We start from the raw sequence: 27,153 nt of genomic DNA, 5'->3' as shown, positions 1-27,153 counted from the left end.
GTACCCAGGTGCTTTGCCTCTTACCGCTGCCCAGGCCAGCACAGCTGTCGCACTCCCAGCTGGCCGTGCTGTTCCTCAAGTAGGAGCAGCGTCTGTGGGTGCCCTCGGCAGCGCAGGAGCAGCACAGGAGCAGTTGCCAGGGCCTGGGGAAGCAAACGGATTCATGGCTGTGAGGACAAAGTGACCGCAGCACGGGATTGTCCGGCAGAGCTCTTGTTCTTCGTCCTTCCGCTTCGAGCCCTTGGCGAGACAGAGATCCCGTGCAGAACCCCGGGGCGCAGCTTTGGCAACTTACCCCTCTTCCTCTGCCTGCTCCCTGCCTCCTGGGCAAAGGCACTCACTGGCATCGCAGCGGCTGTGCCTCTCACTTAGTGCTGCGTATGTACGGCTCTCCTCCCATGACGGCAGTCTGATGGAGAAAGGAAAATTGGTGAGCCCCTGCTGCCCCGCAATAAGGCAGACGCGGGGCGCCCCTGCTCTTTCCTCTCTGCCCTGTTTCCAGCTCCTTGCGTGAAGCTGAAGCGCAGACTCACGGGACAGCGGAGGGCCAGGACTGCTGGGGCAGGCCCTGGCACGGCACAGCGCTTGCACCCTCCTGTCTTGTGAGCCGTGCAGAAGGGCACCAACCTGAGGGGGATTCGGATCCCCATGACAAGCATTTCGGCGAGAAAGAGCTCCTTATCTCTACAGAGGGGGCACTGGAAGCAAGAAATGCCAGCGCCCGCAGCCTGTCCCTGCAGGAGAAACATAAGGAGCAGGAGTGAGGCCCTGGTGCTGCTGAGCGGCTGCCGTGCCCCGGGGGCGAGGGAACGGCTCCTACCTGGATGCAGCCCCTGTGGAACCAGGCGTGTTTGCACGCTGGGCACACCATGGTGCCGTAGGACTTTCTGTCCTCCACAAGGTCGAGGCAGATGAGGCAGGTGGTGGTGTTCTCCTCCGGAGCCGCCTCCACTGCCTGCTCTGGACGGTGCTCCCAGCAGAAGGACCTGGGGGGAGGCAGAAAGGGATGGGCGAGGTGAGAAGTGCTGGGTCCTTCCGTGGTGGTGGCGGCTAGGAGGGGGAAGGAGGTGTGAAGGAGCCCCAGAGCTTGCCCGGCTCTGGCTCTGCCTGTGACCGGCCGCTGGGAAGGGTCACTGTGGGTTCCCTTCTTGTTTGGCTGCTGCTGACAGGAAGGGGACTGAAGGCGAGGAGCCTCCGCCACGAGGGCCGGCTGCCCTTACCAGTAGAGCCCAAAGAACTGGGTGACGCATCCGCCCTCCACGGCACAGGGGAGATGGAAGCTGCGGTCGCAGCCCGTCTCCTGGCAGGTGATGGTGGCCCCGCTCTCGCCACAGACAAAGCAGTGCTGGAAAGAGCAGAGCAGCCCCCTTCAGCAGCAGCCTCAGGGCCTCCGCAGCCAGCCCCACACCTCCGGGCAGGGCGCAGGATGTGGCCGCTGCTGGGCCACACCGCGCAGATCCGCCTGGCGGAGGAGGCCCCTGTGCTGGAGCCTCTGTGGAGCTGCTGGGAGCAAGACTTCTGTCTCCAGAGCTGGTTGGAAGGGCTGGGCTTTCTTTCTTGGCGTCTGGGCTAAGGTCCCGCAAACCTCTCCTGCCACAAATCTCCCTGTTCTTGGCGGGTCCTCACCTTCTGTGCTGCCCGCAGGATCGTGCGTCGAATATCCTCAGGGAGAAATCCCAGGAGTCCTACTCCCTCGCGGCCTTTCTGAAAAAGCTCGTTGGCAAAATACTGCAGAAGAGAAAAGACGAGGAGCTGATGAGGAGTGTGTGGCAGGGACTGCCTGTTGGAAAGCTGGAGGGAGCTCCGGCGGAACTCACCAGGCAAAACACATGGGCGCAGAGCCCTCGCTTCTGCAGTTTATGCCCGCAGATATCCGGGTCAGCCTGTGCCCGGCGACACAGCATGCATGCTGGAGGGGAGAGAGCAAATGGCACCGGGAATGAGCACCTCCGCGGGGCCGGGGGAAGCGTCCCTGAGGGCTGTTCCCCACGGGCCTGCTCTGTCCCTGCCTAGCTGGCTGATGGGCAGGGCTGGAGGGCTTGGAGAGGAAGGGGGCATTGCAGGCCCGGGTGTCCCAGCAGGTGCCCGCTGCCCGGCCTGGGCCCCGCTTGCTGAGGAAAGGAGGGGCCCTGCCCCGGGGCGGTTGGGGAGCTCCTGCCTCCCCCTGCCACCGCTCTCGGCCCCACGCTGACCGCCCCGACAACCCCTGCGCCACGCTGTGGGAGGGAGACTTTGCTCTCACCCTTCTCCATCGAGTTGGAGGCCTCAGGCTTCCTTGCAGCCATGGCGCACGTCACCGGTGAGCGTTCGGAGAGTCCCTGTCCCAGCAGCGCTGGGGTGCCTCCTCCAAATGCTCCTCTGCTGCCTCTGAGGGAGAAGCGGGAGGCGGGTGAGGGAGAAGCGAGACGCAGCTGAGCTTGCAGCACAGGCCCAGAGCCCCGAGGTGTGGGGCCCCCCTCCTCGCTGGGCAGCCCCGCGCAAGCCCCGTCCCTCCCCTGCCCTCTCCTCACCTCACCAGGGTGCGCCAATGCACAGCCCGAGCCCAGCGCTCCTTTTTGTGGGCTTGCCCCCACGGGTCACAGTGGCCACTGTGACATCATCGCCGCTGGCCTGCGCGCGCCTCAAACACGGGCAGGGACGCCATCAGCCGCCTGCCACCCCCTCTGAGGCGACCCCCACCTCACAGGGGTGTCTGTGAAGTGCCGAGGCAGGGGCGCGAGCCCTCGGCACCCACGTAACCGGGGCGGCTGGTCCTGCGGCAAGCGCAGAGTCAAACGCCAGGTGCCGTGCGGCAGTCGTCGAGGGTGGCACCGTTGGCTGAAAGGTTCTGTTCAGGCAGTGCGATTCCAGGGCCAAGGGAAAGCTCTGCTCCTGCCCCCGGCACGGGGAGCGCTGCCAGCAGGACGGGGAAGGTGATCCTTCCTCTCTGCGCCACCCTGGTAAGGCTGCATCTGCAGTATTGCCTCCGGTTCTGGGCTCCCCAGTAGAGGGGACAGAAGCGACCTTTGAGCCTGACCTGGGCTCACGCATCCCGTCCGCTCAGACGCGGCGGGTGGCCGGGGCACAGCACAGGACCTCAGGACGGCACCTAAGTGTCGCAGGTGGCCCAACATCTTTCTCTTGAACACCTTAGCGCTTTGGTGATGCGCTGCGTCCAGAACAAAAAGCAGCAGGACCGCAAGCTGGGGAGTGAGGGCGGAAATGGCCTTTTCCCGTGGCAATAAACTGCCTTTCAGCGTCAGTGCGAGCCTTTCCTTGGTGGGGTAGGAAGCTGCAAGTGACTGTGGGGCAGCGTGGGAGGCGGTGGGTGGGAGCGTTGTTCTGTTTGAGGGGAGAAAGGCTCCACAGAGGGATCTGGACAGGCTGCATCGGTGGGCCCCGAGGGTTGTCAAGCACTGGAACAGGCCGCCCAGGGAAGTGGTTGAGTCCCCGTGCCGGGAGGTATTTAAAAGACGTGTAGACGTGGCGCTTAGGGCCGTGGCTTAGTGGTGGACTTGGCAGTGCTAGGTCAACAGTTGGACTCGATGATCTTAAGGGTCTTTTCCAACCTAAACGATTCTATGATTCTAATTACCATTCAATTCTTGCTCAGTCACCATTTGATTACCATTTGATTTTCATTCCATCATTGATTAATTACCATTTGATCATCGCTTAATCATTAAGGAAGCCCTTTTAGTTAACGCCACAACGATGACTTGTCTGCAGAATTCCCCTGCGACGCCAGGACAAAGACCAGACGGTGTCTCAGGCACAACCAGAGTAGGAAAAAAGGAATGCGAAAGCCAGGATTGGAGAATCCAGGTCCGCAATGCAATTCCGGACCAAGAGAGAAACCTGAAACCCCCGGAAGCCCTTCTACCATAGTAGCTGGCTGACCCTGCTGCGAGTGACTAGAGGCTTCCCAGGCTGCCTCCTTCAGCTCCTGCTTTTAGAGTGTCCTCGGCCATCCTCTTCTGCCGGCCACCTTCCAAGCGGAACTCTGGTGCGCAGGGTTTCCTTCCCACCAGGCTTTCTGAGATTTCGCTCGGCCTTCCAACGCCAGGACGTTACAGAGCTCCGTTCGCTAGATGGCGACAGAGGGGAACGGTGCCAGGGAACAAGCACCTGGGTTCAGAGCGAGGCTGTGCGTGAGCACAGCTCTTTGGCCAGCTCCACTTGACGAGCTCCATTGCTCGGGAGTGCCTCGGAGCTCCCGTCGCAATCCCCCTGAAGAGCACTCCCTGTTCTGGCCGTGTCTAGCCCTCACACCTTCCCAATCACAGCAGTCAAGAACAGAAGGACAAAGTGCTGCCACCGAGTTCTCTTTCGGACCCTCTCTACCTCATTGCCTCTTTGTTGGCAGAAAAGCCCGTCAGGTCTGCCGGGTTCCCCTGCCTTCCTCAGAGAGGACAGCTGCTCCCTCCTTGAAGGAATCAACTTTCATGCTGCACTAAGGCAGGCACTTAATGCACACACCGTAAGACTACCTCTAGTTGGCCCGAAGGGCAAGTCTGGTCGTTCAGATCTGTACAGCCACCCCACAAAGGGATTTCCTTCGCACTTTGGTCACCATTATTCTTTGATTCAGCCTTGTAGCTCTCCGCCAACTTCCACGGAGCTGTTCAGCGGTCACTCTGCAACCAAATCTTTTCTCCTTCTTGCACTAGAAAGGTACTTGCTGGTCCCCAACAGGAGGAGGGAAACCCTTTTGGCTGACTGACAGTTCCCAGGCCCCTTGTTACCCTCCCGTAGAGCACATGTGATTGCTTGGCTCTAAAGGGCGTATGACGGGACTCAGGCCCTCAGTAACAGGTACTGCTCTGACTCTCCTGAAGTCTCCACAGAGGAGTACAGTCCTTCCCAGGTGTTTGCAATCTCTATTAAAAAGGATTTCTGGGCTTATACTGCACGAAGGAAGCCTTCCGTTGGTAGAGCAGCAATCATGCTGGGGAACAGGAGACGGAACTGGGGAACGGGGAATGCCCTTTGGCTACTGTAGAAACACAATCTACAGCAATCTCCATGTTGCAAATACAGACGTGGAACTGAACTGAACGTCTAAAGAAAAGCAGCTTTGCCACTTTGCTGCAATTCTCACTAAGCTGGGCGACAAGGATAGGAAATTGCTTCTGGCCTTGTCCAGAAGGAAACAGAGTTGAAGGGTGTCACAAGTCGCTGGGGCCGGGGCGCGTGATTTTGGGGGGCGAGCCGCGAGGGCCATGCCGGGCGGGCGGGCGGGTGCGCGCAGCCCACGTTGCCGGAAGATGGGCGGCGGTGCCGACTGGGCCGTGCCGGGCCAGGCTACCCTTCTGGGGGTAGGGGCAGAGACCCGCGGTGCCGGGGGAGGGTGTGAACTTCCCCCGGGAAAACTGAGCAGGCTGCGGGGCCAGAGAGGCCCAAGGCACACGGCCATGGTGCTGGGCAGCCGGCCAAGGCCAGCTCGCGAGGAGGCAGGTCTGGGGAAGGTGCTGCCAGCCCCCGGGGAGAAGACAACCCTCTGGGCCCAGCCCTTAACGCTGGCCCTCGAGCAAGGGAGAGGTGGAGGAGGAGGAGGAAGCCGACAAATGAGTGTGGAATCACAACTTTATTGTGCCGGTGGAGGGGGATCAGGGCCAGCACTCGGGGACGGCGCACGGCTGGTCCCACGGCAGCGTCCGGGCCGGCTGTAGGGGGTTTGGGCCCGGCGTTGCAAGCGGGAGCGGTCTCGCATGCGCACGGTCCCAGGGGGGCTGGAGCGTCTGCCGCTCTCGAGCACTGGCGAGCTGCAGGAGGACCCCGATGGCAGCTGGGTGGCGGTGCTGGGGCTGCAGGTCTCAGGTGCTGGGGAGCTGTGGGACGGTTGGCTAGGGGTGCTGCTCTCAGCACTTGGTGCTGGCGCGCGGCTGCTCTCAGGGTATCTGCTGGGCCGGCTGTAGGGCTTTTGGGCCTGACGGTTCAACCGGGAGCGGTTTCGCGTGCGGTCGGGCCCAGCGGGGCTGGAGCGGCTGCTGTCCTGAAGCACAGGGGAGCCGTGGGACAGCCCTGATGCCGCATTGCCGGGGATGCTGGTTGCCGGTGCCAGGGAGCCGTGGGACGGCCCTAGTGCCGCATGGCTACCAGTGGTGGGGCTGGTGGTTTGCGATGCTGGGGAGCTGCAGGAGTAGCCTGATGCCGCCTGGCTGCCGGTGCTGGGGCTGGTGGTGTCCGGTACCAGCGAGCTGTGGGACAGCCCCAGCGCTGCCTGGCTGGGCATGCTGCTCTCAGCGCTTGGTGCTGGCGCACGGCTCCCATTACGGCGTCTTCTGGGCAGGCCGTAGGGATTTTGGGCCCGACGTTGTAATCGGGAGCAGTCTCGCACCCGCTCAGGCCCAGGGGGGCTGGAGCAGCTGCTGCCCTGAAGTGCTGGGGAGCCACAGGAGGACCTCAGTGGTGCCTGGCTGGCAGTGCCGGGGCTGCTGCTCTCCGGTGCTGGAGATCCGAGAGACTGCCCTGATGCCGCCTGGCTGGCGGTGCTGGGGCTGCTGGTCTGCGGTGGTGGGGAGCCGCAGGAGGACCCCGATGCCGCCTGGCTGGCGGTGCTGGGGCTGTTGGTCTCCGGTGCCAGGGAGCCGTGGGAAGGCGCTGATCCTGACTGGCTGGCAGTGCTGGGGCCGGCGAGCTCTGAGCTGGCACTGGAGGCTGTAAGGGGAAGCAGGAGGGTCAAGGGCCCGGCCCCGCAGGCCCGGGGCAGGATAGGCCAGAGCGATGCCCCCAGCCCTCCTGGAGCAGAGGGCCTTTGCCAAGCCCACCCCGGGCACCCACTGGCAGGCGTTGCCTGGCCCCTGGCCCCAGCCCAGGGGTACCCAGGTGCTTTGCCTCTTACCGCTGCCCAGGCCAGCACAGCTGTCGCACTCCCAGCTGGCCGTGCTGTTCCTCAAGTAGGAGCAGCGTCTGTGGGTGCCCTCGGCAGCGCAGGAGCAGCACAGGAGCAGTTGCCAGGGCCTGGGGAAGCAAACGGATTCATGGCTGTGAGGACAAAGTGACCGCAGCACGGGATTGTCCGGCAGAGCTCTTGTTCTTCGTCCTTCCGCTTCGAGCCCTTGGCGAGACAGAGATCCCGTGCAGAACCCCGGGGCGCAGCTTTGGCAACTTACCCCTCTTCCTCTGCCTGCTCCCTGCCTCCTGGGCAAAGGCACTCACTGGCATCGCAGCGGCTGTGCCTCTCACTTAGTGCTGCGTATGTACGGCTCTCCTCCCATGACGGCAGTCTGATGGAGAAAGGAAAATTGGTGAGCCCCTGCTGCCCCGCAATAAGGCAGACGCGGGGCGCCCCTGCTCTTTCCTCTCTGCCCTGTTTCCAGCTCCTTGCGTGAAGCTGAAGCGCAGACTCACGGGACAGCGGAGGGCCAGGACTGCTGGGGCAGGCCCTGGCACGGCACAGCGCTTGCACCCTCCTGTCTTGTGAGCCGTGCAGAAGGGCACCAACCTGAGGGGGATTCGGATCCCCATGACAAGCATTTCGGCGAGAAAGAGCTCCTTATCTCTACAGAGGGGGCACTGGAAGCAAGAAATGCCAGCGCCCGCAGCCTGTCCCTGCAGGAGAAACATAAGGAGCAGGAGTGAGGCCCTGGTGCTGCTGAGCGGCTGCCGTGCCCGGGGGGCGAGGGAACGGCTCCTACCTGGATGCAGCCCCTGTGGAACCAGGCGTGTTTGCACGCTGGGCACACCATGGTGCCGTAGGACTTTCTGTCCTCCACAAGGTCGAGGCAGATGAGGCAGGTGGTGGTGTTCTCCTCCGGAGCCGCCTCCACTGCCTGCTCTGGACGGTGCTCCCAGCAGAAGGACCTGGGGGGAGGCAGAAAGGGATGGGCGAGGTGACAAGTGCTGGGTCCTTCCGTGGTGGTGGCGGCTAGGAGGGGGAAGGAGGTGTGAAGGAGCCCCAGAGCTTGCCCGGCTCTGGCTCTGCCTGTGACCGGCCGCTGGGAAGGGTCACTGTGGGTTCCCTTCTTGTTTGGCTGCTGCTGACAGGAAGGGGACTGAAGGCGAGGAGCCTCCGCCACGAGGGCCGGCTGCCCTTACCAGTAGAGCCCAAAGAACTGGGTGACGCATCCGCCCTCCACGGCACAGGGGAGATGGAAGCTGCGGTCGCAGCCCGTCTCCTGGCAGGTGATGGTGGCCCCGCTCTCGCCACAGACAAAGCAGTGCTGGAAAGAGCAGAGCAGCCCCCTTCAGCAGCAGCCTCAGGGCCTCCGCAGCCAGCCCCACACCTCCGGGCAGGGCGCAGGATGTGGCCGCTGCTGGGCCACACCGCGCAGATCCGCCTGGCGGAGGAGGCTCCTGTGCTGGAGCCTCTGTGGAGCTGCTGGGAGCAAGACTTCTGTCTCCAGAGCTGGTTGGAAGGGCTGGGCTTTCTTTCTTGGCGTCTGGGCTAAGGTCCCGCAAACCTCTCCTGCCACAAATCTCCCTGTTCTTGGCGGGTCCTCACCTTCTGTGCTGCCCGCAGGATCGTGCGTCGAATATCCTCAGGGAGAAATCCCAGGAGTCCTACTCCCTCGCGGCCTTTCTGAAAAAGCTCGTTGGCAAAATACTGCAGAAGAGAAAAGACGAGGAGCTGATGAGGAGTGTGTGGCAGGGACTGCCTGTTGGAAAGCTGGAGGGAGCTCCGGCGGAACTCACCAGGCAAAACACATGGGCACAGAGCCCTCGCTTCTGCAGTTTATGCCCGCAGATATCCGGGTCAGCCTGTGCCCGGTGACACAGCATGCACGCTGGAGGGGAGAGAGCAAATGGCACCGGGAATGAGCACCTCCGCGGGGCCGGGGGAAGCGTCCCTGAGGGCTGTTCCCCACGGGCCTGCTCTGTCCCTGCCTAGCTGGCTGATGGGCAGGGCTGGAGGGCTTGGAGAGGAAGGGGGCATTGCAGGCCCGGGTGTCCCAGCAGGTGCCCGCTGCCCGGCCTGGGCCCCGCTTGCTGAGGAAAGGAGGGGCCCTGCCCCGGGGCGGTTGGGGAGCTCCTGCCTCCCCCTGCCACCGCTCTCGGCCCCACGCTGACCGCCCCGACAACCCCCGCGCCACGCTGTGGGAGGGAGACTTTGCTCTCACCCTTCTCCATCGAGTTGGAGGCCTCAGGCTTCCTTGCAGCCATGGCGCACGTCAACGGTGAGCGTTTGGAGAGTCCCTGTCCCAGCAGCGCTGGGGTGCCTCCTCCAAATGCTCCTCTGCTGCCTCTGAGGGAGAAGCGGGAGGCGGGTGAGGGAGAAGCGAGACGCAGCTGAGCTTGCAGCACAGGCCCAGAGCCCCGAGGTGTGGGGCCCCCCTCCTCGCTGGGCAGCCCCGCGCAAGCCCCGTCCCTCCCCTGACCTCTCCTCACCTCACCAGGGTGCGCCAATGCACAGCCCGAGCCCAGCGCTCCTTTTTGTGGGCTTGCCCCCGCGGGTCACAGTGGCCACTGTGACATCATCGCCGCTGGCCTGCGCGCGCCTCAAACACGGGCAGGGACGCCGTCAGCCGCCTGCCACCCCCTCTGAGGCGACCCCCACCTCACAAGGGTGTCTGTGAAGTGCCGAGGCAGGGGCGCGAGCCCTCGGCACCCACCTTACCGGGGCGGCTGGTCCTGCGGCAAGCGCAGAGTCAAATGCCAGGCGCCGTGTGGCAGCCGTCGAGGGTGGCACCGTTGGCCGAAAGGTTCTGTTCAGGCAGTGCGATTCCAGGGCCAAGGGAAAGCTCTGCTCCTGCCCCCGGCACAGGGAGCGCTGCCAGCAGGTCGGGGAAGGTGATCCTTCCTCTCTGCGCCACCCTGGTAAGGCTGCATCTGCAGTATTGCCTCCGGTTCTGGGCTCCCCAGTAGAGGGGACAGAAGCGACCTTTGAGCCTGACCTGGGCTCACGCATCCCGTCCGCTCAGACGCGGCGGGTGGCCGGGGCACAGCACAGGACCTCAGGACGGCACCTACATGTCGCGTGCGGCCCAACATCTTTCTCTTGAACACCTTAGTGCTTTGGTGATGTGTTGCTGAAAGGATCTTTCTCTCGAAAATGCTCCACGAGCTGTATCATCTGCCTCGACCTTGTGGAGGACAGAAAGTCCTATGGCACCGTGGTGTGCCCAGCGTGCAAACACGCCTGGTTCCACAGGGGCTGCATCCAGGTAGGAGCCGTTCCCTCGCCCCCGGGGCACGGCAGCCGCTCAGCAGCACCAGGGCCTCACTCCTGCTCCTTATGTTTCTCCTGCAGGGACAGGCTGCGGGCGCCGGCATTTCTTGCTTCCAGTGCCCCCTCTGTAGAGATAAGGAGCTCTTTCTCGCCGAAATGCTTGTCATGGGGATCCGAATCCCCCTCAGGTTGGTGCCCTTCTGCACGGCTCACAAGACAGGAGGGTGCAAGCGCTGTGCCGTGCCAGGGCCTGCCCCAGCAGTCCTGGCCCTCCGCTGTCCCGTGAGTCTGCGCTTCAGCTTCACGCAAGGAGCTGGAAACAGGGCAGAGAGGAAAGAGCAGGGGCGCCCCGTGTCTGCCTTATTGCGGGGCAGCAGGGGCTCACCAATTTTCCTTTCTCCATCAGACTGCCGTCATGGGAGGAGAGCCGTGCATACGCAGCACTAAGTGAGAGGCACAGCCGCTGCGATGCCAGTGAGTGCCTTTGCCCAGGAGGCAGGGAGCAGGCAGAGGAAGAGGGGTAAGTTGCCAAAGCTGCACCCCGGGGTTCTGCACGGGATCTCTGTCTCGCCAAGGGCTCGAAGCGGAAGGACGAAGAACAAGAGCTCTGCCGGACAATCCCGTGCTGTGGTCACTTTGTCCTCACAGCCATGAATCTGTTTGCTTCCCCAGGCCCTGGCAACTGCTCCTGTGCTGCTCCTGCGCTGCCGAGGGCACCCACAGACGCTGCTCCTACTTGAGGAACAGCACGGCCAGCTGGGAGTGCGACAGCTGTGCTGGCCTGGGCACCGGTAAGAGGCAAAGCACCTGGGTACTCCTGGGCTGGGGCCAGGGGCCAAGAAGGCCTGCCAGTGGGTGCCCACGGTGCGTTTGGCAGTGTCTCTGCTCCAGCAGACTGTGCAGCACATAGGCGAAATGGACATAAAAAGTAGAGGCTGTATGTAAAAATATCATTCATTCAATAACAAGCATGCACCACCAGCAATATTTGTCCTTAATATTTATTAATGTAGACACAATTAGAAATTACAAAAGTCAGCTGTGTGAAGAAATTGAAATCTATCCATTTCATAAGTCTTCCTGTTATATATGTATTTTCATAAACTTCTGGCAAACTTTTACTCTGGAAATAGTGCATTCCAAGTATGTGTAAATGAATGTCAAACAGGATCTCTATTATGTTCGGCAGTATATAGGTTATATAGTCTTACAGACACAGAGCTACCTTCTCTTTCTCAACCCTGTTCAGCACTGGGGCCTGAGAACACAGCAAAATAACCCTGTGTTGTCTTTGTTCCATGATCAAATTTTCAGAAGTCTTTCAGAGTAGCAAGTCACATTTAAACCATATAGATGAGAAAAACAAACCTCAGTACAAACATTGATTTAACACAATAAACATGTACCTATTTAGAAACAAAGTTTTACTGTCTTTTCCAATATTATTTCCTATTAGATCTCTAGAAGACTCTAATTTTGAAAGTAACATTTTTCTGTGACTTCTAAGAAGAAACACGAACCGTGTCTGCCCAGTAAGATAAGGAAGATTTATTGTTTTGCTTTCACTTTCCTTCTTGCATCCTTATGCTTCCTCCGGCATTCCTAAAAATATTTAAATTTTAACATGATATTATGATAAGTTTCTAAATTCATCTGTTTGTCTCCAACACTTCTCTTACATGCAGTAAAGTAACCAGTCCTGTACAATACAGACATTCAGTAATTTACCTGACTGGACATCAGAACATTATGTTATACACACTTCTATGCTAAAAAGTTTTAGTTCCCCGGTAATTATAAAGTTTCAAGCCCTTCTAAAGGTCCTGAATTAATTTTCAATGCAAATTAAGCAAATAAGCAGCCATGTTTGCTCCTCATGCTGAGCTTCAGCCACAATTACGAAGTAGCAGTGGTTAAATACTCACCTCAAGCAATAAGCTACGTCTGTCTTCCCAACCATCTTTTTCTTCACTGAGGTCTAATGATCTACAAAATAACTTAGGGCCCTCTGCACAAAACAAAGAACGAATTAATATGGTTGAACACTTCTGAATGTGCTGTTGTTTGTAAATCTCATGAGCAACACAGCAATAAGGCCAGAAGGCCTATTCTTCATATTCCTCTCTCAAATAGAAATGTTATGTATTACAGCCTTGTGTACTAAGAAAAATGAAAGGCAGAAGCAGTTTTCCTTAATATGCTGAAAAATAAATTTCAGTGAAACAGCATCTGTTTCATTAAAAGCTCAGCACCATTATACCACATCTCCCAAGAAAATTTATGCCTGCTAAGGATTCAGAGCTCAGCTGTAACAGGCTCAATTTTATTCAGATAAGCTGGAAGATCACAGTACAATAACTGTATTAACACAATAACTTTTACACATGCATTTAATTATAGTTATCTAACATGTCTCAGGAAGCAAACATTATTTAAGGCTGTCCTGATCAGTTATTGTATAAAATATCAAAAGCAATTGTTTTGGTGGCCTCTGGGTTGTTCGAGGGTTTTTGTGGGTTTTTTTCTTTGTTTGTTTTGTTGTTATTTTGTTTGTTTCTTTTTACCTATGAAATTTGTTATATTCACAAGAAAAAAACCGATGTTATTTAGGATCAAAAACCATGTGGGCCTATGGGGCTGATAAGAATATTCAACATTCTTAACAATAACACTAGAAACACAGAACAAAGTTAAAGATCATATATATGCCTGAAAGGATCCAAAATGTCTAGATAACTTGTCAAGTGATTTTTTTTTTTTGGTAAGCTAAAAGACCAGCCACATATTAAGCAATTATCTGAAAACAGGAAAGCAAGATAGCTGTTCAGCATTTATTTTACCAGGACTTTCTCATGGGATGTGCTACCACAATTCATACCACAAGTAATGATGGAAATTTGCGATTTTTTTTCTTCAACCTCTCATCTGTGTTTTAACTACAAAACATTAATAACTAGGCAGTATTTTTTTCTCATTGAATTTCAGTAAGAGTTAGAAAAACGGGATGCATAAGTTCTGTTATACCTCTTAGTCGTTCATCATCTTTGGAGAAGAAGAAAAATCTAGCACTTTCTGTCTGTGGTAAAGAGAAAAACCTAGACAAACACAAAGGAATTTTAGCATCATAAAAGTTACTGTCAAATTCCATTAGCACAAGTTAAAGCTCTAATGCTTCAGAGAAATAGTATGCGTTGCATAACATTACTCCATAGTAACCAAATATAGCCTTCTATTAAAAAAACATTTCTTTAGAAAACTTAATATGTATTTGACTTTTGGCCAAACCCACTACCCAGTTAAGTTCTCATTCATTGAACTAGAAACTCAACTTTTATATTCAACTTCAAATCAAGTGTGGTATTGGGATCTTTGAATATTACATTCTGTGCAGCAAGGAATGGTTTCCTAAGACAACTTCCATTGTTCAGAGATGTAGAATGAATATGTTAGTTTCCCATGACCAGAGTGCTGCTATTAATATTCTCATAGCATCAAACTGCTACAACCGAGTAGACAACAAATACAAATATAACTTGCATTTCTTTGTCCCTTTCACTTTCTGATGCCTCTGGTTCATCATCACCCTCAGAACTGCTGTCTTGGAAACGTGGATCTTCTTGCCATGTGACTTTTACAGGTTTTATTGTTTCAAGTATGTAGGGCTCTGCAATAATATCACAATAAAAAAAAAAATCAGATTACTCTCCTACTTGCCAGTAAAAATTTCTACTTCAGAGTGAAATACTTAAATTGGAAAAGACAGATTTAAGAAGGACAAAAACCTCCCCTCCCAGGTTTTCTATTACCCTCTGGGGAGGTAGGAATTTCATTTGCTTTCTCATACGTCACAAATGTCACCCTCAAAATTCGCAACTAGTACCATCACAGCATAGGGAAAAAGTCCAGGAGTCCTTCTGAAGCTTGTTGTCAGGGTCCAGGGTTCTATCAAGTCACTCCAACCTAACAATCATTATCAGCTGAGTTAGGAGTAATTGTGCCTATTCATATTTTTTGCTTGCAGAAGTTGGAATAAAAGCTTCCTTTCACTGTGAACTATCTTAATAAGTTCCTTTGCAAAGAAACTCATAATGCTTTAGCTTATTCTTTCTGTGTGCTCAAGCTATGTTATTTTCATGTATGTACTCCTGCCTATAGCATACGCAGCCAGTTGCCAGAAGCCCAGTTTACACATGGTAACTTAAACACGTACCTGAGCCCTTACTACTTCACCTAGCCAAAAGGACTGAGGTTACAAACCTATGATACCCTTTTCTTTTAGTGTATAAGCACAGTACTTGTCTGGATGATCAGAATAGAGAAAACAGCTCCTGTACTGCCTCTCTCTGGCACTATAGAACAGTTTCCAAACCCAACAGTAACCAGACTATGAAACACAAACAGTATTTTATTCAAGAGAAAGATCAGAAAATTCTTCTTTGGAAAAAGTGAGCATTTGCAGGTTGAAATTGTCCACAAAACACCTATAGTTTGTGCTCAAAAAAAAAGACTATCCACATGTTCTTCCTTCATGGTTTCCACATGACACACATGATGTCAAGTCAGGTTAAACAAAAGCAACAACAACAACAAAAAAAACCATCACAAAAATCACCTAAGAAACTGAGGTATGTGCAATGGAGAGAGACTTACCTTTTCGTTTGTGTCAATACAGCAGCGAGCACAGTGGCCCTGTTGCCACCAAAGAGGATTCTTATGCAATATAAACAAATAATTATTCATAATAGCAAATATAAGACACAGTACTTAAGCATGGGTCTCGGTGGAAAGAACTTTGTCAACTCTGAACTACGTATCTGCTCAGGTATTTTCCACTTTGTTCTAGAGATCTCTTACATATTCTGAAACCAATATTATGCATTCAGAAAACACTGAATACTTTCTGAAGTCAGCAGAAATGTGGGGGTTTGGGGTTTTTGTTTGTTTTTTTTTTTTGTTTTTTGTTGTGTTTTTTTTTTTGTATTTCAGTTAACTTCACACAGTCTGTTTCCTACATTACTACTTAATAAGTGACTTGATTTCAGATTTTTTCTTCTTGATTACATAACATTTGATTTTATCTTAGGTTAGGACAAACTAATAATCATGTGTAATTCAGTTTCAATTTTCTAAAAGTACAATAAAACTAAGTACATAATAAAATGTTCTTGGATCTTGGGGTCAACTCTAAAATTTTCTTTTGCTCATAATACTATGTTAATTAACACACATCTTATTTAAAATCTTGTTGGTTTATATGAAACCTGATTTGACATTTGTATCACCTTTTTCCCTGTTTATTTGAGAAATTTAGTGGATGACAAGTTTTTCCATCACTGTTCAAAAAACAATTAAATAATAGGTCCTTCTCAAAACATCCCTTTCAAAATTCCTGGGATGCGAGCATGAACTAACTGTGATTAAACTACAAGAATCTTGGCAAATATAAGAGAAGATCATAATGATTTTGCATAATTACTTGCTTTTGCCTCTGAAAATCCCCTGGATTCTGAATTTCTATGCACTATGTAACTCTACAGTGCCTGACATAAGCTACTCATTAGAAATTGTACTATTAGATATGTTCTGCTGTTACCTTCTTTTATGCCTGACTCCTCCATGTCTCCAAAGAAGGAAAATGTGAAACCACTAGACTCCTGAGCTACGTTAGTCCCAAGGTTAGGTCCCAAATCGCCAGGTGGGGTAGAGTCCTCTGCATCATCTTTGTCCCAGGGTATTTCTTCATTTTTTTCTGATTTTCTCTTTGAAGATCCAAACAATTCTTTTAAATCAACAGCAATATCATAATACATTTCTTTAGACACTTCAGGCAGTTTCTCACTCTCTTCCCTCTTCTTCTTCCTTTTAGCTTTACTGAAATAAGATTGTTAAAGAATAGTAACACAGCACATAATTTTTTTTAAAAGAAAGGTTCCCTAAAAGGCAACCCTGATATTAATGTCTTCCTAAACTCATCTAAGCACATTAATGAGTAGTTCAGTTTTAAGGTTTGGGATTTTGGTTTTGGTTTTTTTGGATATTTCCTATTCCCATTGCCAGAAATAAGTTTATAAGGTAGCATGACTATCCTTTTGGTTTAGACTTCTGACCCATTTCTTTTGACCTCCCGCAATTTATCCACCCTTTGAGGGTAAGCTGTGGGGAAACACCTGAGGTTTGACTCTAAAGGCAGGAACAAGTCTACTTTGTAATTAACTGCATCCTGACTTTTCACTTAATATGTGATAGCATATAAATTAAGATATTTAGGATAGATTTCTTTTCTGGCAAAAGAAATGTTAAGAGCTAATATTTTTTTCTCACAGCTTTGCAAATCTAAAGTCCATGACTGGAAGCAAAGGGATAGCCTGAAGGTGAGAAAGACAGACAGAAATTGGCATGCAGAGAGTAGATGGATTAGAAAGAAAAAAATGACATTACATGGTGTTTTTAGTGGTCACAATTCTTATTATACCTTGATTTTAGCAATAGCAGAGAGAACTAAAGAAAAAACAGAGCAGTCTGCATAGTTTCAAACTCAGTCTTCTGCTATGGCCATCTTTCCATGGGAAGAAACATCACATTTATAGTTACCAAGCTGTGATATTACCTCTCTTTTTCCATAGCACTTGGTTTCCTTTCAAAAATTGCATGGTCCTGTCTTGTGGGATCATAGCGGAGGGCATTAATATCTCTATAAAAATAGAAAAGAAAAACCATGAGACATTCTAAATGCTCAGCTGAAACCTACCCTAAACCTTTACAGTCAGATTCAAATTCACATTGACTTCTTTACCAAAAAATCTCCAAATCAATCCAAAACCTAATTGGCATTTAGAAAGTACCTGCTAGTCAGTGTCCGGGTCAGGAAAAATTATAAACAGAAGTGGCTTTAATCAAATTGTAATATTTCATATAAAACACAGACCTCAAGTTGTGTGCATTATGCAGTAAGTTTATACCTGCACCCGTTGATCTTTTGAGGAGCTATATCAATATAGCCATCCTTATTGATATATCTATCTACATCTATTTCTTCTAGTACCAAATATTGCATAAATTCAAATAGTCCAAGGGGTGGGGGGAAACACCAAACCCAAAAAACCATTACGCCCACCTTTCAAAATTTAAACATTTTGGGGACTTTCAGCTAAAGCAGTCTAAGGTTTAGATTGACCCCAATACTAGTGTACCAAAGCCCACGCTGCCTTATGGCAACGCAAGAAGTTAATCACTTATTTCCCCTCCTTTCCCTCAATTAATGCTTACAGCATAAATTAACTGCTTTTAAATGGCTACATACTATATCATTACCTGGGTATCAGAGAACACTGTCATTCACAAAACTTTCCTAAGATGACCTCTGCGGTTGCATAGATTATTTCCTCCTCTGCTTAGTCTTTAGAAAATACATGAAAATTTGTACAGAAGTCATAGAATTAAATATGATTGTGCAGCAGTCACAATGGTATTTAGCAGTCAGCAGTCAACTGATGCAGCTCCAATAGTGACTGTCGGTAAAAACTGCACACTACTGCATTACCCTTAACAATACTAACTTCCACCAATTCAGTCCACAGACTAATTTCTGTAAAAGTGCATAGTTATATGTCACAGTACTTCCAATAGTACATTTCCAAATCTATCTCATCATCCTCTAACAAAGGTTAGAGCATGCCCAACAGCAACATGTAACAAATTCCTAATCTAATGAAGAAATTTCTCAAAAGCAGAAATACAGGTAAATGAAAAAAAAAAAATTCTCCACTGAAAAAGAAGTTCGATGCTAATCACCTGTAGGCCAGAGAAAACAATAACCTTATTAACTGCTATGGAAGTTAAGAGTCCTTACTGACCTACTGCCCAACTCACATGTTCTTTGTTTAGCCAACTTAAATTTCTCTCCACAGAGAACAGAAATCTATCTTACATAGGCAAGGACTTATTAAAATATTAATTTTCATAACCAAAAATCCAATAATGAAAAATCTACTAGAAGAAACTCAAGCAGGCATTCAATAATTTTTTCCCCAAAATAATGATAATTACCAGCTGTATAATCTATTGGGACACTCAAGCTGGGAAACTGCATTAAAGGCTTGACTTCAAATGCATGCAACAGAGAAGGAAATACTTTTCTCAGTCACCCAGGCAGAAATTTTAGTTGTGAAACACTGGCAAAAATTAAGCTTTCCTAAAATTCCTTCTTTTCTGATAATGGATGATTCATACTTGAATTTCTTTGCACTTGTGGCTGTTTTAGTTGGCTTAGGGTGTTCCAGGTTGACATTCAAGAGGTTTCCCAGGATTCGCAGATTTTTCTTTTTCTCCGCAGCAAGTTCTTCTTCCTCATCTGCCTTCAAGATGTTTGTCTCTGCTAAGAGAAAAATAAATAATTTTTTTCCCTCGCTATGACCTGAGTAAGACTGTAATATTTGATACGTAACATTACTATAGTACTAGAAGAGCTCATACCTATCAACACATCACTTCCTTTATTTTAAAGCTACTTAGAGGCTTTCTTCCTTGCACCATAGAAAATCTTTGATTAGAAATGTCATGGCCATCTATTTCATGTGAAAATCAAATCTGTTATTTAACCTGTTCCCTGCTTGCATCACAAAACTGTGCAACTACTATGCCACTGACAGATGCTGTACAGAAGATCACATTAAAACAACAAAGGAAGTAGGCAGAACTAGGCAAAAATGTAAGTTTCAGAACCAAATTCTGAATCTTGAACGCTAGGTTAACACTTTCAGTTACATGGGGGAGAAATATTTAAAAAATTTTGCTTTTTTCAGCTTTTCTGCCTTCTGCTGTTTAAAAAAAAATAATCTTCCTTTCCAAGGCTGCCAAATCAGCTGTGGTCTGCAGGATGATTACAAAACAAACAGTTTCAATGAATGTAATGGTCAAAAAGTTTATTTTAATAAGTCACCACTCATCCTGTATTAAAAAAATATTTTCAAATGTCAATTTATCAACCAAGTATGTTTCATTCAGCTATTACAAATACTTTTGCAATCTATACATTTAAGAAAACACAGCTACCAACATATACTAAGTACAGCCACAACGGAGTTGTGTTATTTTCTTGAAGGAATCACCAAAGAAGCAAAAGTAGTCCATAAGTTGCTTCAAGCATCCAAAATTAAGGCTCCATGATAGAGCTTTATTACTGTCATTAACCAGGAAATATGAGCAGGTTTACCACCTTCTTCACTGTCACTTTCAAGGAATCGAGCATCCATGCGAAATCTTTCATCTGTGCCAAATCGTGATTGCAATTTCAAGAGCTAAACAAAATGAAATAGATCCTATTAAGCACTGGAGAAGAAAATCATCAACATTCAGTAACATTTTTTATTAGAATTATGGGAACATATTAATAACCTTTAGCTATTGATGCCTCTTCCAGAAATTTCTTTGTATTCAAAGATGACAACATCAGAGAAACTCCTCCCGCTCCCCTACACACATTGCTTCCTCCCTGGCTCCTGTTTCCTCTATTTAAGAGAATTCTATTGCAAGTTTGCAAAATCATATTCAGCAAGCATGCAAACCTACATGTTACGTTCTTCTGAAGTGGTGTTATGGAGACTTGGAAGAAAACTAAATTACAGTAATGGGTTCACTCACTTTTTCACCAGCTTTGCCTTCAAACTGGGGTTTAATTTTGAATCTCTCATTATCTGTATCATCTTGCTCATCCTCACTGCTTTCAAACAGTCTGCCTGAAGTTTTAGGAGCAGATTCATCCTTTGTTAAACAAAAAGAAAACACAGAAAAAACAGCCGTTTACGCAAGTTTGAGAAAATAAATCAGTATTAACTTTGTTCACGTGCTTTCCAGTTTATCTGAAAAAGTGGATTTCTAGAATAACCAGCTCACTTGTTGATCCATGCGCTTCAAATCTTATTTGTACAATTCTGTTTTGCAGTTATGACTATTAAATTTTAGCATAGGCAAAATACCCATGTAAAGGGTAACTCATGTTTTGTAATATGAGAGAGTTAGGCATAAAACAAAATTTTTCTGATTATGTCAAGGGAGATCAATTTTAAAATACCAATGTCTGATTATACCATTTCTGAAAAAGCCTCATTTATGGTATAAACTCTAGGACATAGTTTAAGTCAGTTGATAAATATCAATGATTACAAAAGGTAAGCACTCCATGGCTTCAAAACAATTTTCCATAGAATTAGAAGCTCTTTTAAAGAAAAGGAAAAATACAGGGCAGGAATTCTAAATACAGGGTAAGAGAGATAAATGTTTAAAAAGTGCTAAATGTGAGGAAAAGTGAGAAAAGAAGGTTTTAATAGTGAGAAGAAAAAACCCAACAAACCCAACAAAAGAAAAAAACCAATGCTTTAAAGCTTTAGCAGAGATGTGACTAAAAAATGTGATTCTAAAGAATCACAAAGAAGTTTTATTCCAGAAAAAAAGTACTTAATTGTGCTGAAAGTATGGCAGTAACATCCCGAGGAATCTGCTAAACAAGGTCTCAATTAGGTAAGGGGTAAAGAGCAAGTCCCACACAACTTCTTTGGACCCTAACATCACTTTAAAAACAAGACACTGCATTAATACGGATTCTTTGTCCACAGTGTTGGAAAGAGCAAAGAGTCCTTCTATACTACTTAAGTCAAACCTCTTCCCCTTCCTTTGACTAAAAGCAGTGAAATTTCAAAACTAATTATGCTTAAGCCCTGTAACTTAAACGTTCTTTTTCTTTTAATCAAAGTTAGAATATCTTTTATACAAATCTCAATCTCCTTACAAATTCTGCAAGTTCTCCAGCTTTATCAGATGCATGGTTAAGTTCTTTGAAACCTATTTCATGTTAGCAAAAAAAGAAGAATCATTCATATTAATTCAAACCTTACCTACTTTTTTCTGTCACTTCACTATGAAGAATAGTCTTCAGAATAAAAGGCATAGTCACAGTGATACGGAATTACCTTACAGAATACTGGACTTTTTCCCAGTAACACTTACTTCTTCATGCAGATTTCCCAAACTCGCATCTTTCTTCAATATCTCATCTACTTCAGCTTCACTTTCCACATCTGAATTGAATATGATGTGTTTATGCTTGCCTGCTGGCTGGCTATCCTATGCAAGAGTGAAACTGTCAAGTCAAACATACCAAATACTTGCTGCAGTCATACATAAACATCTAAAAGACATTTCCATGACATGAAAAGAGGAATCTACTATTCCTCTTGCAACTCTAGAGACATTCCAGGAATTAGGTATGCATCATTTTGTATACACTTAAAAGAAAACTGGCAATGTAATCAGAAATTCCAGAATATGATTTTAAAACATCTTAAACCACATCTATTAATTTCCCTTTTTCTTTTACTGCATACTATTCAGAGAGAGGTTGTAATTACCAGATTTGAAAGAGCTCCTTGAATGAGTTTCTTCTGTAATTCTCTCTCTTTCTGTCTCTCTTCCAGAGCTGCCAGCCTCCTCTGGTTATCCTGCAACTGTTTCTTTTTTGTATTAGGTTCCTTTGAAGCAGTAGCATGAAGACAAAGCTCCTTATTTTCCAGAAGCCTTGTCTTCCCATTCTCACATTTATTAGCTTCACATTCTGGATTTTTATTGCTTACATCCCTCTTCAATTTTTTTGAAAGCAGTTTTGGGCTTTTCAGTTGTTGTTTAACATGTTTCTGTGACGCCGCAGCATTACCATCCATGTCACTGCTCTCATCTTCGCTCTGATCAGCACTAGGAACAGCATGTCCATGTTCTGAATTTTGGTCTTCTTGCAAAGAACTGACACTCATCATCACAGACCTCTTCTTTAAACCAGTGCTGTCCTTAGTTAACTCTCTTTCACAAAGGGATCCCATTCCTCTGAAGGGCTGATATTTCAAACGCAACTTATTTTGTCCCTTGGAGCTTTCTTCATCAACATTCTCCTCCCCTGCTAAAATCGCAGCAACTACATCTTCAGGACAGATACATTGTTTTTTAACTGCAGGGTGAAATTTAGAAAGTTTTGTTTTATTTACAACATTACCCTTAGAATTTTCTTCAACACTGCACTGACTAGAACTCTGTGTACTGTCTGATTCTTCTACTGGTGTCCCAGTGTTTTCAATAGCTAATGCTTTTAAGTCGTCTAATGTAAGGTCTAAGCGATAACAGTTTTGCATCATGGATTCATAATCAGAATTGATTTCAGACTCCCCTTTCTCAGACTCCGAATAAGAGCTTTCACTATCACTTGTCTTTGCTGTACTGTTAACTGCTGTACTCTGCAAGGCAGCAATTTTGGATTTTTTCATTTTCCCTTTTCTTTCAATGTATTCTTCTTTTAAATTTCGAGTTTTCAGTGAGGAGTCATTTACCAAATCACATTTTTTGTTAGTTAGTATTTCTTCATTTTCCACGTTCACCTGTTTAGGATCTTCTAAAATTACAGTTTTCCTGCTACATAGATCTGGGGTTTTACTTTCAGCAATAATTTCATCTGTATCTGCTGAATCATAACCATTATCGTATTCCAGTGTCTCTTTCTCTCTACAACTTCTTGTGACAGCTTTCTTCATGGTGTCTGGATTACTTAAGGACCAGTGACTACTGCACTTTAATTCAAAATTAGCCCCAACAATTTCCACGTGGTCACTTTCAGTCTCGACATTTTCAGCTTTCTGTATTTCTGTCTCTTTCTTTACCATTGCTCTGATTTCCTCTTCAGAATCAATGTCACTATCAGAAACACTCACATTATTTTGAGCTGTAACTCCAGAAACATCACTTTTATCTGGTAATAAACCTCTCCCTGATATTTTACTATTAAGACTGCTTGATGGAGGCAATTTAGACTTCTCACTGGATTTGGATTTTGATCTCTGATCTAGCTGTGATGAGCTTGTGTTTTTTGAACATGACTGGCACCCAGAAGAGAGAACTACTGCTCCATTAAGAGCCTCACTGCCCAGTTGCCTCAGTTTTTTAGGTGGCTTCTTAGTTACAGGGAACTCTCCCTGCCGCTTCTTGTTTATGCTGTCATCTCTCTCTTCCAAGTGCCAAGTAAGCTTGGATATAGGAACTACATGTGTCAAGTCTGGCTCCAGCTTTCTAAGGTTATGGCAATATTTTGATGGGTCATATTTCACAATGTTAGTCCAAGTTAAGGAATTAAAACAACATGATTCTTTCAGCAAACAGACTTCCAGTCTTTATGAACAGGCTAAATTCTGCATGAAAGGACAACGAAGAGTCCTTTTTAATGTTATGACCATAAGCCTTTAAGCAACTTACTTGCAGTCTAAAAAAATTATTCAGATCACATAAACTTACTGCAAGATTTACTTAGGGGATTCAGTATATCAAGTATGACATAGCAGTCAATATTAAGACCGTTAAGCAAATATTACCCCATATGATGAAAGAAAGAAGGGAATTGAGCCTATGCCCAACCAATAGGAAAAGGATATTTTATTTTTTTGTTGACTCCTAAGGTGCAGGATAGGCAAGACTCTGCCGAATTTACCAACAACCCATTTCTAAAAGAAAAGAAAAATAATCAGTATTAAACAATAAAGCAATGGAAGTAACCCTGGAATAAAACAAGACGTATATTCTTTGATAACAGAAACACTAATAAAGAACCATCTGTGACTAATTCTTTTTTTGTTTACTCTCTTAAGTGAGATATATTCGCACTGTGCAACTTAGCCAGTTTCCTTCTCAAAAAAAACCCAAACCAAAACCAACCAACCAAAAAACCCAAATTTCTACAACCTGCAAATAAAGAGTGACAATAAAGAACTGAATTTTTTTACTTTACAAGTACTATTTTTAATATAAGGCTTCTGGTTTATGAATTAACAGTGGTAACTATACAGACACGATCACTGTTATTTTGCCCTTTTCTCCTTTCCCACTAAAAAATTAAAAATGCCCCCCATCACCCTCCAAAAACATTCTGTGCTTAGCAAATAATTTTGAAAACTTTACAGTAAATATAATTTTTCTTGCCTAAATTTGCATGGTCAGTGATTTTATTCTAAGTCTTACTTTTGTAAGCAAGCATGTGTAGACCCTGATCCTGAATGTGCTGAAGCACAGAGATTAGTTCCTGACAATCCAGCCACCAAAGACACACATTCTCTTTACACGCTTTTAAAGGTGACATGAAGATATTCCCAACATAAACAAGTAATAAAGCATTTACTAACTTAACACGACAAAAGAGGACAGTATGATCAAGATTATTTCCAGTCACTACAAAGAACGACAGGAGCATTGTACATGTCTACACATAAGGTATTTCTTTAGACTACTTTTCACAAGTTGGGCTGTCACACTTAATAACCATTTCTTTACATAAAGCGTAGAGATTTGACATAAATTTAGATGTAATAAAGCTTGTGCCCAATTCTGGTTTTTGTTTTGTTTTAATTCTCTATACATCTACCTTACCATACCTTATGGTCTGGCACCTCTGTGCCCGGTACTGCTTTCATGTGAAAGTCTACAACTCCAGCCTTTTTCAGTGATTCTAACAGACACGTTTTGTCCTTTCTCTGTGGCTTTTCCTTCTGCAGCTTTGCTTCCTCCCTCTCCATGGAAAGCCTGTACCAAAAAGTACATCACATATGAAAAAAGGTCTGCCTGTGTGCTAAATTATAGCTGGCAGTGACTCTCTCCCACAGAACAGTAACCATTCACTACTTAAGGAATTAACATAGCTGCTACTTTCAATGGAATAATGATGCAAAACGTCGCATGCATCAACAGTCCACCAATCTCAATAAAAACTAGAAAGAATAAGAGCATAGCAGATGAAAGCACAGCCATAATGTTATCAGATAAACAGAAAAAGGGTAACTTTAGCAACAACATATATTTTTTTTTAATTGATTTTTACCTGTGCAAAAAGCTTTCTTTGGCCAACTCAATTTGCAGTGTCCCCCCTTTCCATTTTGTTTTATTTAAAATTGACATGCCTGTAAAACAAGGAGATGGGAAATGAGTACTTTCTACATTAAAAAAAATACACTTTAGTCTTAACTATACCTCCTTCTATGACAGTTTGAAGTTTCTTTAGCATGATCTTATACTCCATTATTCACCTGATTTAAGGTTGTATATGAAAGGTCTAATACCCTAATCTTACACAAGAAGGTCTATATCAAAAATTAAAGTTCTGACTTCAAAAAGAGTCATTCCAGTCTGTATGGTTCAGTTCAAATACAAGCCTGAAAATTCAGATATGTGTACCCTGAAGTTTCCATACTACTGTCAGACAAGCTCTTCTTTACTTAACTTCTGTACTTTGAAAAATACAGTTAAGGAGTACTGAAAACCAAAGATAAAAAAAGTGTTGTACTTAGAACTTAAGGAAGTATCAAGGGCTGGGTTAGCTTTTAGTCGCTCTCAAACAGCTTTCCTATTCCTAGCGGCAACATTCCCTAGATAAAAGCGCACATTACCAATCCCTCTCTTTGGGTTCAGGTATCTTCACCTGCCATTTTGCTGCTACATATTACACATGTGGTTTTATAACCCTGCCAGTAGTTTTGTAATCCAACTATTCTGGGATTTGTAAAATTGCTTTAACAGAAGTAAGCTTTACATAAACTCTCCTTCCGGGTTTCCTCTCACATCAAGTCACTTCTAATGTTTTATGGACCTGACGAAAGTGTTTGAAGCACATTTCCTATACTTTTCATAAAAGGGTTAGAATAAACCCATAAATGGCCTATTTCAGTCACAAGGAATATTTTTAATCTGCTTACATCTACTTACTGAAAACTCCAGTAAAGCAGCTTCCACAAAACTGCAGCTTAAAGAAAATGGAATGAATATGACAACAGAATGAAACAGGGTCTATCTTGACCACATCCTGATTTGACAACATTAGATGAATTATCAGTAATGCAACTTGGCTCAAAATCATAAATTACTTTAAAAAAAAATGTACTTACACTTTCTAAGATCTGCATCAGAAATGCTGACAGTGATGTAAGCAAAAGTTTTCATAGGGTTCCCTGCTCAATGATAAACATTCAGTTAATTTCTGTACAATTTCAGTTTTTCCCTTAAAACTGAAAATTAAGTTATTTCCTGAAAATAAAGTCTCTCTGAAGCAAAAAAATCCATTTCACGCTACAAACTAAAAAATAACTCACTTTTAAAGGATGATGCAAAACTCTTACCCTGATCATCTTTTCTGGTAATAATCTCTGCATCCAAAACATGCCCAAACCTGCCAAATCTTTCCTGCAGTTCAGCCTTAGAAACCGTATGGCCAAGTCCTCCAACATATAAGCGTTTTGAAACTTGTTTCTTCTCCATGTTGAAGAGTCAAGCTGTCACACCTGTAACGCACACGCTGTTTTTCTGTAAGAAGATAATAATAGTTCACTAACGCTTACATTATAGGTAGTAATGCAGTCATAACACCAAATTAGGGACAAATAGTTCCATCACAAGTCCTCCACGAATAACCTTTTGAGAAGAGTACTCCTTTGCTTTGCGCTAGGTTACACGTCTGCTCCAGCCCAGCACCAGTAAATACTGCATTGCTATAAGTAACCAGGGTTTAGGTGTTGGGCTTGGTGGTTGTTGTTTTTTTAAAGCTTGAAGAATATGACTGGGTACATGACAATAAGTGTAAACAGCTCTTAGCAATATAATCTGTCTCATGATTTTCTAAGGGAGGCGGGGGGTAAGCCGCCCTCAGCCTCAACTCCCGCCTCCCAAAAGATGCCGAGGACCCCGGGAACCGCCACCCCTGCGAAGACACTGCCACTCTCCCTCACCGCCGCCATGTGCGAGCCCCGTAGCGCCACGCAATTTATCTCCCCCCTCGCATCCCTTCCTAGAACTCTCTCGGAAAAAAGGGTTCCGCCTCCTGGGGCCGTTGGATTCCGATTGCCTTCTGCTGTCTTTCGGGTTTCTGCTTCCGGCCGGTCAAGTGTGATGGAGACACACGGATTAGGTCTTGTGACCGCGGAAGGTTTGGGCGTAACTAACTAGGAAGAAAGGTGGGGGGATTTTCCGCAAGACATGAGGTAAAAAAAAAAAAAATA

The 27,153-nt window shown here is 47.0% G+C and overlaps 5 protein-coding genes across 8 annotated transcripts in view; 2 read left to right on the top strand and 3 right to left on the bottom strand.

Annotated features, from left to right (window-relative positions):
* The window catches only part of LOC148050167 (uncharacterized), a 3,518-nt gene extending 1,233 nt beyond the window's left edge, over positions 1–2,285 (bottom strand). The window contains exons 1-8 of the mRNA XM_087744739.1: positions 2,243–2,285; positions 1,818–1,909; positions 1,627–1,728; positions 1,221–1,345; positions 821–986; positions 628–734; positions 296–409; positions 25–143 (exon numbers count right to left, since the gene is read on the bottom strand). Of these exons, the coding sequence (XP_087600865.1) occupies positions 25–143; positions 296–409; positions 628–734; positions 821–986; positions 1,221–1,345; positions 1,627–1,728; positions 1,818–1,909; positions 2,243–2,285 (868 nt within the window). The remainder of the gene's footprint in view (positions 1–24; positions 144–295; positions 410–627; positions 735–820; positions 987–1,220; positions 1,346–1,626; positions 1,729–1,817; positions 1,910–2,242) is intronic.
* A 3,273-nt stretch (positions 2,286–5,558) lies between these two features.
* On the bottom strand, positions 5,559–9,271 carry LOC148050166 (uncharacterized). Its single transcript, XM_087744682.1, has 9 exons — positions 9,042–9,271; positions 8,617–8,708; positions 8,426–8,527; positions 8,020–8,144; positions 7,620–7,785; positions 7,427–7,533; positions 7,095–7,208; positions 6,824–6,942; positions 5,559–6,639 (listed from the first exon to the last, which is right to left on the bottom strand). Exons 1-9 carry the CDS (start codon positions 9,082–9,084, stop codon positions 5,567–5,569), a joined length of 1,941 nt encoding a protein of 646 aa, XP_087600808.1. The 5' UTR covers positions 9,085–9,271; the 3' UTR covers positions 5,559–5,566.
* Positions 9,083–11,000, top strand: LOC104022957 (G2/M phase-specific E3 ubiquitin-protein ligase-like). Its single transcript, XM_087744247.1, has 5 exons — positions 9,083–9,188; positions 9,958–10,085; positions 10,172–10,278; positions 10,497–10,610; positions 10,763–11,000. The coding sequence occupies exons 1-5, from the start codon at positions 9,083–9,085 to the stop codon at positions 10,998–11,000; spliced, it is 693 nt and encodes a 230-aa protein (XP_087600373.1).
* Positions 10,901–27,024, bottom strand: NOL8 (nucleolar protein 8). Of its 3 annotated transcripts, XM_087744679.1 has the most exons (18): positions 26,884–27,024; positions 26,278–26,461; positions 26,047–26,109; positions 24,987–25,065; positions 24,544–24,691; positions 23,551–23,619; positions 21,493–23,232; positions 21,092–21,208; positions 19,730–19,849; positions 19,305–19,386; positions 18,320–18,464; positions 16,698–16,781; positions 15,684–15,961; positions 13,628–13,754; positions 13,115–13,185; positions 12,016–12,098; positions 11,611–11,692; positions 10,901–10,985 (listed from the first exon to the last, which is right to left on the bottom strand). In XM_087744679.1, the coding sequence occupies exons 2-17, from the start codon at positions 26,414–26,416 to the stop codon at positions 11,639–11,641; spliced, it is 3,399 nt and encodes a 1,132-aa protein (XP_087600805.1). In that variant the 5' UTR covers positions 26,417–26,461; positions 26,884–27,024; the 3' UTR covers positions 10,901–10,985; positions 11,611–11,638. The 3 variants fall into 3 exon arrangements, with proteins under 3 accessions (XP_087600805.1, XP_087600804.1, XP_087600806.1); XM_087744678.1 differs by lacking the exon at positions 10,901–10,985 and having other exon boundaries at positions 11,048–11,692; XM_087744680.1 differs by lacking the exons at positions 10,901–10,985; positions 11,611–11,692; positions 12,016–12,098; positions 13,115–13,185 and adding an exon at positions 14,741–14,800 and having other exon boundaries at positions 13,627–13,754.
* CENPP (centromere protein P) overlaps positions 27,011–27,153 on the top strand; it is a 161,202-nt gene continuing 161,059 nt past the window's right edge. Inside the window, exon 1 of one of the 2 annotated variants that reach the window (XM_087744691.1) lies at positions 27,011–27,135. Coding sequence is in view for 1 of the 2 variants with exons in the window: in XM_087744693.1 (XP_087600819.1) it covers positions 27,131–27,135 (5 nt within the window). In the remaining variant the exon portion in view is untranslated. The remainder of the gene's footprint in view (positions 27,136–27,153) is intronic. The other variant, XM_087744693.1, reaches the window with a different exon arrangement.

The sequence above is a fragment of the Nipponia nippon genome, unplaced genomic scaffold (genome assembly GCF_047370975.1).
Source record: "Nipponia nippon isolate SJK-2023a ecotype South Korea unplaced genomic scaffold, ASM4737097v1 scaffold_9, whole genome shotgun sequence".
In the NCBI taxonomy this organism is placed as follows: Eukaryota; Metazoa; Chordata; class Aves; order Pelecaniformes; family Threskiornithidae; genus Nipponia; species Nipponia nippon.
The sequence above is the reverse complement of the archived record's forward strand: the minus strand, read 5'-3'. Positions and strand labels throughout refer to the sequence as shown.

Bases quoted from the DNA above. Each gene is read 5' to 3' on its own strand.
- NOL8 (XM_087744679.1), bottom strand. From the start codon at position 26,416: ATGGAGAAGAAACAAGTTTCAAAACGCTTATATGTTGGAGGACTTGGC. The intron at 26,110-26,277 runs GTAAGAGTTTTG...ATCATTGAGCAG, and splicing joins TACCAGAAAAGATGATCAGG to GGAACCCTATGAAAACTTTT. The intron at 12,099-13,114 runs GTATAACAGAAC...TGTTTTGTGCAG, and splicing joins AGATGATGAACGACTAAGAG to AGGGCCCTAAGTTATTTTGT.
- LOC148050166 (XM_087744682.1), bottom strand. From the start codon at position 9,084: ATGGCTGCAAGGAAGCCTGAGGCCTCCAACTCGATGGAGAAGG. The intron at 8,528-8,616 runs GTGAGTTCCGCC...TCTCTTCTGCAG, and splicing joins GTGCCCATGTGTTTTGCCTG to TATTTTGCCAACGAGCTTTT. The intron at 6,640-6,823 runs GTAAGAGGCAAA...TTCCCCTTACAG, and splicing joins CTGTGCTGGCCTGGGCAGCG to CCTCCAGTGCCAGCTCAGAG.
- LOC104022957 (XM_087744247.1), top strand. From the start codon at position 9,083: ATGGCGCACGTCAACGGTGAGCGTTTGGAGAGTCCCTGTCCCAGCAGC. The intron at 10,086-10,171 runs GTAGGAGCCGTT...TTTCTCCTGCAG, and splicing joins TCCACAGGGGCTGCATCCAG to GGACAGGCTGCGGGCGCCGG. The intron at 10,611-10,762 runs GTAAGTTGCCAA...TTGCTTCCCCAG, and splicing joins GAGCAGGCAGAGGAAGAGGG to GCCCTGGCAACTGCTCCTGT.